The following is a 10,992-nucleotide window of genomic DNA, read 5'->3' as shown; positions in this document are numbered from 1 at the left end:
GTTCTAGCGTGGACATACAACATTACAACCTCAACGCGCGGGGAACTCCTTGCACGTGGCCGCAGAACAACACGCTTTTATTTTCATCGATGGCAGCAGATGGCGGGCGGGAAATTATGTGAGGCTACTTGTGTCTCGAACTCAGAGCTTTGGCTTTCACCACCACACCAAAGGTTTCCTATTTCATGTAGAAAGTCGAAGAAAGATGGGGCTTTTCTCGACCTCGCAGCTAGTGACGCTACCGTGACGTCACTTCAAAGCCCTTGAGGGAGATACTTACCTCAACACTGTAGTTTGGTGGGTATTTACTTGAAGCTGTAATGTGTAATTGGAATCAACACGTTGGGTCCAGAGGGGCGTGTATTAAACAAACGAGTTTGCGATGATTTTGACTTTCCAGCTTAGTGCTTGGTTCGAAAACGATCGAGAAAATAGGTTGAGAAATTGTGCTTCTTCGGTGATCAACTACAGTTTCTCTTTTGTGCTGGTCTGCTGAGGTAAGACCAAAATAATAACAAAGATCCCATTGGTCAGTTAGCTCCGCCGATGTGTTTGGTTGGTGGGTTTTCACTCCGATTGATGGTGTTCATGTGACCTTTGGAGTAATCGTGTTTTTGTGGATCCATGAGAATGTTGTCGAGTTGAGCTCCTCAAAACTTTGCAAATTTTCAGTGTACCGTTCAGTGTTTATTGACTTTTTGGCAGCTGAAGGAAACTTCAAGCCCATCGCTGCCAGCGGCGCATTGCGTCGAATCGTTTCGTGAGATTTTAGGGACAAAAAGATCCCCGTGAGTTGTTTTGAAAGTCATGGTCGTGCCGCCATAGAAACGTGCCCCTCAGGGCGGGAAAAACATCGCAGAACTTGCAAGGTTTGTAGATTTGGTTTCTCTTTTTCTATGGGGTTCCATGAAGTTTAAGCTTTAGTTATTTTACCTGATTCCTTCCTAATTGTGAGGTATTTTGGGGGAGGAAACGTGTATGTGTGTGAGCAAGCGCGCTTGGCGAGGGGAGGGGACGGGGGCTGCCGACGAAAGTGTTCTGCTCTCTGCTTGTTTACACTCAGCAGTTCGGTGATTGTGCAACCAAAACAAAGGAGCCCCTTGGCCAGTCTCTCTTAGGAGCCTTACCAGTGCCAGAGAGTGAGACATGAGCATGTATTGATCTTGTATATTGTAACATACGGTTCAAATTTACATGTTAAAAGAAAACAACAGCTTGTCTTAGAAAAGCTGTTATCTTTCAAGGTTATGATACAACCAAGGACACTGCCTGGTGGGCCGTTGATGGTCTGGATGGAAGGACAGTCGAAGGGATTTTAACATTTCCATTCTTGCTTGCCTCCCTGCGTATTTTTCAGGTACATGTTTTTCTTAGTTCAATGTGGATTAAACTTGCCACATCTTGCAAGCACAGCCTAAAGTTTTCTGGTGGAGGTCTGCACCATATGGCATTCCAAATCAATGAAACAATTGCTTATTTTTGTACAATTGAAGTTAAATTTTAACGAGTTCCTTGCTGAAAATAAAAGATTTTGATGCAATAATTTAAATGGGTAATTTTAGTAACATTGCCATTATCTGCTCTTGTTTGAGCATGGATAATATGTCATGTTTTTCCCCTGTGATGGTTTGCGCATCTGAAACTCATTTGTAAGCAATTGGAAAATGATCACTTTTTTTTAGTTTGACATATGCTCTAATAATGTTTTTTGCACAGAGCCTAAATTTTAATTTTGTATTGGTTTTAAAACTCAATAAATGTTATCAATGTGCACCTATTGTAAAATGTGTCTTAATTTCTTTCTGCTGCAGATTGCAACTATGGCTGATCCCCTGTATTCAGGAGAGCTGTTCCTTGACAGCCACCTCATCAAGCAAGAACCTATGGCAGACTCAGTCTGTGTTACATCTGCCAGTGTACCAATTCCATCTCGACGAGGTTTGGGTCTCTCTGACTACTTTGAAGACTCTTCATATCAAGCTCAGGAATCAACTTCATTGCAAGATTCTTCTAGTTACTGGGGTGCTGGTCACATTGATGATGATGATGATATTTTCAAAGTTGTCAACAAGGAAGATCTTATACAAGGCCCCACTTTGGCTGAATTAAATGCAAATGATGAGAATCTACTTGGAGATCTTAATTTTGATGATCTTCTTCTTCCAGAGGAGAGTTGCAATGCTTTCAACGCCTCATTATTGAATGCCTCCAAATCGAATCTTTTGTCTCTGAATCCAGCTGTGCAGGTTCAAGTTAGCACTCATAATTCAGTCTCGACTATATCACCAGCAGGATCTGGATTTTTGCCATCCTCCTTTCCTCCTGGAAATGTTTACTATCGAGATGCATTTAGTGTATCATCCAGTGTTCCATCGAGTCCTATGGATCCCTTCCTGTATGGTAGTGGCAGTGGAAATGCTACAGGCCTGTATCAAGCAGCACTCTCCCCAACAAGTCATCATAGCTCAAATTCATCTTTGCTGCCCCAATCTGTAGGGTCGCGGTCTCCTGTTACTCCCCCACCGCAAGCTATAAGCCCCCTGCAACATAAGCAAAGTACCCTTCATGAACTTCTCCTTCGAAAAGAAACATACTCTGCCTCTCCTGACAGACGTTTACTTGGTCAGTCTGTCCCCGGTTCCCATTCTCCTCTGGGAAATCCAGGGCCATCTGGAATGACTATTCATACTTCAAGACGTGCAGGAGGCAGTATGTTAGCAGGCTCTGCACCAAATTCTGTTTCTCGACTTTCTTCTTCTGCTCCAACCCATCTTGGTTTGGAAAATGTCTGGCAGCGACGTGAACCTAGGCAACATTTGCTTTCAACAGGATCTCTAGCAGAAGCAGGATCTACATCCTCTCTTTCTACTGGTGAGCTATCCAAACAAGATCCAAAAGCTTTGTATGGTTCTATTTTGTAGATTATGTGGGATTATTCAGGATTATTTAATTTCAGGTGGAGTGCTTAGCCCAGTATCCTGTGATTTCTCTGATTCAGAGGACAGTGACCATTATGAAGATTTATCATCAGATGGAGGTCAGTGCTTTACCCACAAACATCTATATTGTATTTTTTAACGAACCCGTTAGGAGGGAGTTCAACACCACCTGTTGCATTTTCTTGTGGCATCTGGGTAACAGCCCAACAATGAACACCTTGCACTCTGAGTTGTCCGATCGTCGCGCCGACCACCCAAAATATAGTGTAGTTATAAAATAAAGGTAATGAACAAAAAAAAAAAAAAAAAAAAAAAAAAAAAAAAAAAAAAACATGCAAAAAGACGCATCAAGAATTTAAATAATTCTTTACATACCTTTTAAGTTCCTACAAGGCCTTAAGTGACTAAATTTCCTAAACTCCTCTAACCCTGGGTTCGTTTTGCAGTTAATAAGAATTGTTAACATTTTTTACTTCATATCGTTAATTTTTCTGAACAGTGACATATTTTTTTCTTAGAATCCAGTGACATTGATGCATCTGGTCAACCATCCCGAAGCCAACATTCGAAAAGAGAACGTTTCTTTTGGCAGTACAATGTCCAAGCTAAAGGACCTAAAGGTCAACGACTAATTGTAAAAACTGAACTGGAAGATCCTTATCATTTGAACCGAGTGACTGATCCTGTATTCAGCCCTCAATGCTCAATGCAAGGAATAAAGCATAGGTGAGATTTAAGTTGATCACTGACGTTTTGCTGGAGATTTCTATCTTACTCTTTTATAATATTTCAGTGGTAAGGCTCGAAAAGGTGATGGAAATGACCTTACTCCAAACCCACGTAAACTTCACAATATTGGGCGTGAATTAGACAAGCTAGGAAGAATTATCAATGACATGACTCCAGTATCGGAATTACCATTCAATGTACGTCCTAAAACTAGGAAAGAGAAAAACAAACTTGCATCAAGGTATGATATAAAATGTTTCATGTTACTTTCTAGACCAGATTCAATTCAGATTATAGTTTTATTACTATTAAAATGTGTTTTGTGTGCTGTATTTATTTGTTTACATACAGGGCATGCCGGTTGAAGAAAAAAGCTCAACATGAAGCAAACAAAATAAAACTGTATGGGCTAGAGAATGAACATAGTAAGTTTTACATACTTTTTCAATGTTGACCTTTTTAAAAATGTCTACTTTAACACAATAATTATCATCACCATATTTCAGAACGTCTTTTACATGCAATTCAACAAGTTCGACAAGCCCTTGTTAGAAAGTTCAGCAGTAATAGTGTTGATAGTCTTGAAATAACAACTCAAATTGACGAAATCATAAGACATGCTACACGTAAGTTGCACCTCCTATTTTACATCAAGAGCATGAAAATCTAATCTAATGCAACAATACAAACATCACGTTTTAAGGACCCAGTGTAATTTTATCATGGTTCCATTTACAGGCATGAAGATTGCTGGGGAATCAACTGATTTTGTTAACACTATCCTTGAAAAGTTTAAGAATGGTGTTCCTGAAGGTGGTCTTAAAGAAGTGTGACTTTGTTTCTAGTTTGGTACACCTATGGTGCTTTCTCACTGAGTAAAGTGCAAATGTTTTGACACTGATGCAATTCATCCTTGTCAATCGAATTCCTTGGTCCTCGATGTTGCAGTGAACAGATCTTATAGACTTTCAAGCAGTATAAAGTCAAAGCTTTTCAATTTATTTTTAAATCAAGGATTGATTTGGGATTTTTCTGGCTGTGAGAATTAAGACATGTAATTATGACAGGGATTGACTACGAAAGGCGGGTAGGATTTTAATTTCTCTGAAGATAATTGTTAACTAACCCTGCCTTTCCATTGTGATTCAGCTCTGAGAAAGATGGTACTGACTACACTATTGTTAAATTTTATTTTTTAAATTACAGGTATATTTTTCTTCTGCAGTCAGTGGTACTGTAATACCTAATTTTAGATTGAAAATCTGTTGATAAAGTTGTCTTTCTCTTATCGTTTTTAGAATTTTTGAAGAAAGAGTCTGTTGTGGTTTCTCATGTCCTTAACACCATGGCATTGGTGCAATTTGGTGTTGACCACCTCATTTATCTCTCGTTAAGCTGTTGTTCAATTCTCAGCAACAAAATCAACAAGCAGACTATCTTCTTTCCTACTTGAAAATGAGGACCACGGCTCGATGTATGTGTTATTGTTTGTATATTTAAAAGTGTATGGGGGCTGGGTAAGGGCACACAACTTTTTGCTATGCTGATAGCTTCTTAAAATGATGAAAGGACCACCCAATCTGCCAATTGTATATTTCTTGTAATCAGTTTTGTCTAGACTATCAGATATTCTATCCTTACGTACACACAAATTGTTTCTCCTTTGCTTTGTGACATTTTTTTTCTTTCATTTAGTTTTTTGTTATGTGTTTGTGTTGTTTTCTAATCCTTATAGGTATTACATGTAAAGGTGGATTTATGACCGCAACGCAGCGAGCATATATTTAACTCTAGCGTTGAATGAACAGGGGGAAGGTGGTCAAAACAGGGTGAGGGTCTCTGAGCGTTGCTTTAACGCTAGCGGTAGAGCTATGCATGCAGCATTGCGATCGTAAGTACCCCTTTATATTTGGAATGTAGTTAGTGCACAGATTCCCAAGGAAATAAAACTCTAAAAATCAACATTCCTTGAGGGTTGTTAGTTAAATTTAAAAAATCTTTTAAAAAAAAGAAAAAGAAATAGCACTTAAAACCACGTGTTGCATGTGTTTGCCCTCAAAATTACATTTTCCAGGGGAATCTTTGGATTACCTGCATTTGGCATAGATAAAAATCTTGACTTTGACTAACTGAGCATTTCAGTCTTTCTCCAATTTCTGTAACATCTTTGCATGTTTGTTGATGGTACAATGCGTCTGGAATTAAAGCAATGAGTGCCATATCTAAACAACCTCCCCTGATTTTGTGTTCAGTTCTCTCCATGATCAATCATAAGTGCCACTTCCAAGAGTATCTATAAGTTCCTAATATTCCATAGAGGTAAGCATTTATAAATATATCCATCTCTAAAAAGATTCTTGTTTAAATTACTGATTTAAAGATTACAAAATGTATATGTTATGTTATTTATCTGACTTTCCCTGCCATTTACTCAAATTCCTGTTGCACCACTCCTTTCAAAGGGGGTGGTTTATTTCTTTTTGTACTCCGCGATAAGTAAGTTGTTTAAAAAAGAAATTGGAGAAGCTGGGATGCTAATGATTTGACATTTCTTTAAATTAATGGAATCGTTTTAAGTTTTTTATATCATCGTAAATCAAGAAAAAAGTATTGGAGTGAGCGCTATTTTCCTTTAAATCTGTATGTGCCATTCTTTTACTTGTCCTTGTCCAAGCATTATACTGCTACTCAAATTGATGCAAGTACAATGTATAGGGTGTGCTACCCATGACAATGGTAGTCTTTTGAGAAGTGTATTATGACTTCGACCTTTTAAAAAATTTGTTCAGTTTTTAGTCATTTGTTGCCCAAAATTTTGTCAATAATTATTTTCTGTATTGTGTTGCAGTCCTCATATTGTAAAAACACTTCCTAGTTTGAGTTATTTAATGTGATAAATATTTTATGAAAGTGCTTAAAACTTCTATATGTGCATATATGTATGTGTTTGCTCTCATAATTGTGTACCTATGTATTTGTGCATAAGGCGTATGATATATATATATATAAATATATCTTGTAGGAATGAATAGTTTGTTTCTATTTTCAAAGTGTTAATCTTTGTTTTAAGTTTACTGAATATGTTTATTGGTTTACAATTGTATCTAGGTATATGCTTGTGCAACACATCAGAAAATTACCTATAGTTACGCCTGGAATAGGGAAAGTTATTATCAGTTTCCTCTTTGTTATTTATCTGGTGAACTTTATTAGGTGCTATAGCACTTTTTACTTGAATTCATTTCAAATTTTGTTGTGTTACAATATTCCCCCCCCCCCCCCCCTCCCCCTTTTCCCTTACACCTTTAACCCCGTTCCCCCCCTCCTTTTTTTTTTTTTGTTTGTTTTTGATTTTCAGTGGGGGACCAAAGTGCTTTAGCTGTGTCCACTTTCCATTTTATTGCTTTCTTTTACACTGTGATTGTTTTGAGTTTTGACATAATGAAGAAGCACACTACAGAAATCAAAGATAGAAACCAAATGTGTGATTCTATTACCTCTTTATATTAGATTGCTGTACGTCAATTATGTAACAGTTAATTTTTTACTAGTCCTTATTTTAGTTCAACATGATTTATTATGTGCACCACTCATAGTTTGTGAAGCTTTCAATTTTTACAATGTGATAAGTAACCTGTTTTTTTCTTCCATAATGTAGAATTGGCATAGCTACATCATCAGTTAGATGATTCTCACCGGCCATAGAGGTGACTTTCAGCGATGTAAGACTCCTACAATGAACAACTCGCTGCTCTTTAGATTCTTATTTAAACTGTTCACAAAATTTAATTTTATTAACTTTATAGTGACATGGACTTTAAAAAGGTATAAGGTGTCAGTAGCTTGATTTGAATCTCCATGATTGTCCAGAAATTGTTGAAGGCTATTGAAAAATTAATACACACATTATTTATAAGTTACCTTATTACCTACCTCTTCTTTCCTATTATGAAGGTAGGAAGCAACATTGCATGTGTAATCTTATTATGACATGCTTACTTCTCTAAGGATCTGTTTGATTCTGTTTTCTGTGTGTCAGTTATAACCACAGGACAATGAAGGGTTTGCTCTTATTGTAGGAGGTCATACAGCAATTTAATGTGGACCAATCATTCACATGCATCAATGATTTCAAAATAAATAGCTTAATCTTAACCAACTCAAAATTGAAATTCTACTACAGATAAACTACTGAGCTCAGAACATAAAGTCTTGTGGCTTGGTAGTGGTGTGAATTGCTTTTGTGTGTCTTATAATTCCAACTATTGTCTTTACATTGTTACATTTTATTACGTTAAAAATTTGATTTGATTAATGTGAATGTGTGTTATCATAGTTTACAAAAAAATGTCTAGATAATTAATCCTTTGAATTCCTATTTATAGTTTCATGGCATGGTTGATGAAAGATTCACTTGGTTAATGCATTTTTAGCAAGATGAAAGCATGATACATCCATCCGCTAAGGAAGTGAGATCAAGCTTGGTGTTCCACTTGGAATAAAAATTACTTCATTGAACTCCCTGGTACAGTAAATATTTTGTTTTGGACAGTGGTACTTGTTAAGCAGTTGTTGGGAGGTTTCAAATATTAACACAGCACACTTAATAAAAACGAAGAATCCAAACTTAAATTTTACTTTCTTCATTCAGGAATATCAATTTACCATTGATACTATCATTGAACCTGCTCCATGTAAATAAACGGGTAGGTCCTGGAGGGTCCCCTGTCTAGAGGGTCCCCCCTGAATTTTTTACTATTTTTTATAGTTCTTATTAAAAAAATAGTTTTTAACATTAAAATATTAATAAAATATTAAAATATTGTTTATAACTAGTTTTAAAGGTCAGAGTGACCTAGGAATTTTTCATATTGGTTCCTAATGTGCTGTAGGGCTCTTGCTCTTAGAAGAAGTGTTTCTTTGCTAGTTGCGATCTGTATAGTTTACATCAGGCTATTAGAATTATATGTTAGTGTTTTCTATTCAGTAGAACGTTTTCTGAAGTGTGGAAATGTCGTCGACTTTCAAGTGGGTAAGACATCAAAATGTCAAACAAAAATGTTAATGCGTTCCCTTTGGATACAGCAAGCGCAGTGTCCAGATGTTGCACTGTGTGCTTCTGAAAGAACAACTACTGCCCCGCACTTGATGAACCCAAAAGAAGCGCAGTAGCATTTTTGTCAAACTTTTGGATGTGTTAAGCACTTGTAAGTTTGCGACATTTCAACACTTCCAAACAAGTCCTTCTGCATAGAGAACTTAGCGACTAATTCTCCTAGCCAAATGTCTACTAGACAGACCGCAACTAACATTTAACACTCATGTTGAGAGCAAGAGCGCAAGAAACAGAACATTAGGAAGCAGGATGGAAAATTTCTAGACACCTCAGGCCTTGCAAAATAGTTTTAAACAATATTTTAATATTTAATTAGTATTTAAACATTAAAAACTAATTTTGTAAAATAATAAAATATTCAGGGGGGACCCTCTAGACAGGGGACCCTCCAGATGTTTCCCAAATAAACAAGTGGCATTGTTTAAATTTATGGAAATTATTGTACATGGATTTTTTCTTGGATTTAATTGTTTTCAACCTTTATCAGCACAAGGAACCTTAATCTGTTTTGAGTTCCTCAATCTATCCACAATCCTGTACCAACATGAAGTTTCTTATTTTGGCAGAGGGATAAAAGACAAACAGTTGTATGTTGTATTTTCTTTTGAAACTGGTGTTAAGATCAGTCTTTTATTGAAGATATTTAGGAGAGCATTTCAAAAAATATTCTGAAAATCTCGCAAACATAGCAAGGACAATTTTAAGTGAGTGAAACAAAAAGTAATTTGAAACTTAAAAATGATCACATGAAAATGCAAATCTAAACCCATCAGAAAGTAATAAAATTGTCAGAAAAAAATAAAAAGTCTTGAAAAAAACCTTAAAAAGCAATCATGAGTGAATGATTAAATGAATGCAAAATTGATAACATAAAAATGATGATGATCGAGGGCTGGGTAACAAGAGGCAGAGGGCCACAATGTAGGGTGATCATTCAGTGCACAAGCTAGTCGTAAAAAATTTCGACAAGTGATACCAGAGCATGTATAAAAATTCATTCAAAACAAGGTAAACTGTGGCAACACATCCCTTTTTTCTTTCACAAGCATCAGTAGGTGGTGGTGCACTAGTCAGGAATGCAAAACGAAAAGTAACAACAAAACAAAGGTACCTAAAAATGTAGATACTTATGACAATTGCAGTTGAAAGCAGGTTGTAATCACATAACATAAAACATTTCAAAAGTTCAATTTTTTTCTAAATCATTTCTTCTTTTATGTGCGTTAAGTCTAGCTCAAACTGATCTTGCTCAATAGGTTTTTTCAACCATGTCCCAAGATTAGATTTAAGAAAGGCCTTCATAAGTTGGCTCTTGGCTTGCTGAAAAAGAAAACAGAATATTTTAACATTTCAAAAGGTGGGTAGGGCCTGGAGTGCACCCTGTCTGGAGTCCCCCCCCCCCCATTATTTGGTTATTCTTTACAATTTAAATTAAGAAAATCTTTTTTAACATTTAAAAAATATGACAATTATACAAATATTCCAAAGAAATATTTGTTAAAAGCCTCAGGGGTCTATGAATTCTTCATACCTGATATAAAGGTTATAGTTGTCATGCTACAACGGGAACCACATTTTCTGGTGCTTTTCTCGACTGATAACTGAAGTGCTCTGTACCGGGAGCACTTTGTGTTCAACACATTATTCGCTGCACACTTTTAAGTCGTGCTTAGAAAAGACTATGTATTCCATATGAACTATCAAGTGCAGTGTTAACACCATTCAGTGCTTGACATTAGACCTAAAGACTGGCGTGGAAATGTGGAGGCTGAGGTTAAAGCATACAGGTTCTGTGCTTCGTTTGCAGTACCTAAGGTATGAACGGCACCTGATTGCCTTCACCTCAGATCCCAAATTTAAAAGCTTTTTGAGTAGCACTAACAAGTGCTCAATAGTGCATTGCATACTCGCAAGAGTAGTACAGTGAAACCAATGCTTTTCTGTGAAAAGGAAGTGCTCCACACTTGATTGTTTACAGGGACTGCATATATATACTTTTCTGACCAAGTGTGCAGCGAATGTGTTGAACACTTATCAGTGTTTTCCAGTTAAGTGCTTCATAGAGAGTACCAATGTGACAAACCACCACAAATGCTCATGTTTACAGCTGAAGCGTAAGAAACAGCACCTATGGAAACGGTATGAAAATCTCATTGACTCCTGAGACTATTAGAAATATTTCCATGTAATATTTTTATAATTTTTAAA

General features: G+C 36.6%; 2 protein-coding genes across 5 annotated transcripts in view; one reads left to right on the top strand and one right to left on the bottom strand.

Moving 5' to 3' along the window:
- The first annotated feature begins 480 nt into the window (after positions 1-480).
- On the top strand, positions 481-8,300 carry LOC113210072 (protein CREBRF homolog). 3 transcript variants are annotated; one of them, XM_052275482.1, is made up of 9 exons: positions 481-869; positions 1,245-1,357; positions 1,812-2,871; positions 2,957-3,037; positions 3,458-3,665; positions 3,733-3,909; positions 4,020-4,093; positions 4,175-4,294; positions 4,407-8,300. In XM_052275482.1, the coding sequence occupies exons 3-9, from the start codon at positions 1,821-1,823 to the stop codon at positions 4,499-4,501; spliced, it is 1,806 nt and encodes a 601-aa protein (XP_052131442.1). In that variant the 5' UTR covers positions 481-869; positions 1,245-1,357; positions 1,812-1,820; the 3' UTR covers positions 4,502-8,300. The 3 variants fall into 3 exon arrangements, with proteins under 3 accessions (XP_052131442.1, XP_026283696.1, XP_052131443.1); XM_052275483.1 differs by lacking the exon at positions 481-869 and adding an exon at positions 894-1,154; XM_026427911.2 differs by lacking the exon at positions 1,245-1,357 and having other exon boundaries at positions 501-869.
- Positions 8,301-9,376: 1,076 nt separating this feature from the next.
- Positions 9,377-10,992, bottom strand: part of LOC113209783 (double-stranded RNA-specific editase Adar) — a 6,123-nt gene continuing 4,507 nt past the window's right edge. For both annotated transcript variants that reach the window (XM_052275479.1, XM_052275481.1), the window contains exon 13: positions 9,377-10,104. In XM_052275479.1, coding sequence (XP_052131439.1) covers positions 9,982-10,104 — 123 coding nt within the window. In that variant the 3' untranslated portion in view covers positions 9,377-9,981. The remainder of the gene's footprint in view (positions 10,105-10,992) is intronic.

Source organism: Frankliniella occidentalis, unplaced genomic scaffold, assembly GCF_000697945.3.
Source record: "Frankliniella occidentalis isolate FOCC.00 unplaced genomic scaffold, Focc_3.1 Scaffold642, whole genome shotgun sequence".
In the NCBI taxonomy this organism is placed as follows: Eukaryota; Metazoa; Arthropoda; class Insecta; order Thysanoptera; family Thripidae; genus Frankliniella; species Frankliniella occidentalis.
Note: the sequence above shows the minus strand (reverse complement) of the source record. Positions and strands in the feature narration are given on the sequence as shown.

Excerpts from the sequence above, each read along its gene's own strand:
- LOC113210072 (XM_052275482.1), top strand. The coding sequence starts at position 1,821 with ATGGCTGATCCCCTGTATTCAGGAGAGCTGTTCCTTGACAGCCACCTC. Across the intron at positions 2,872-2,956 it reads TACATCCTCTCTTTCTACTG|GTGGAGTGCTTAGCCCAGTA; the intron begins GTGAGCTATCCA and ends ATTTAATTTCAG. Across the intron at positions 3,910-4,019 it reads AAAAACAAACTTGCATCAAG|GGCATGCCGGTTGAAGAAAA; the intron begins GTATGATATAAA and ends GTTTACATACAG.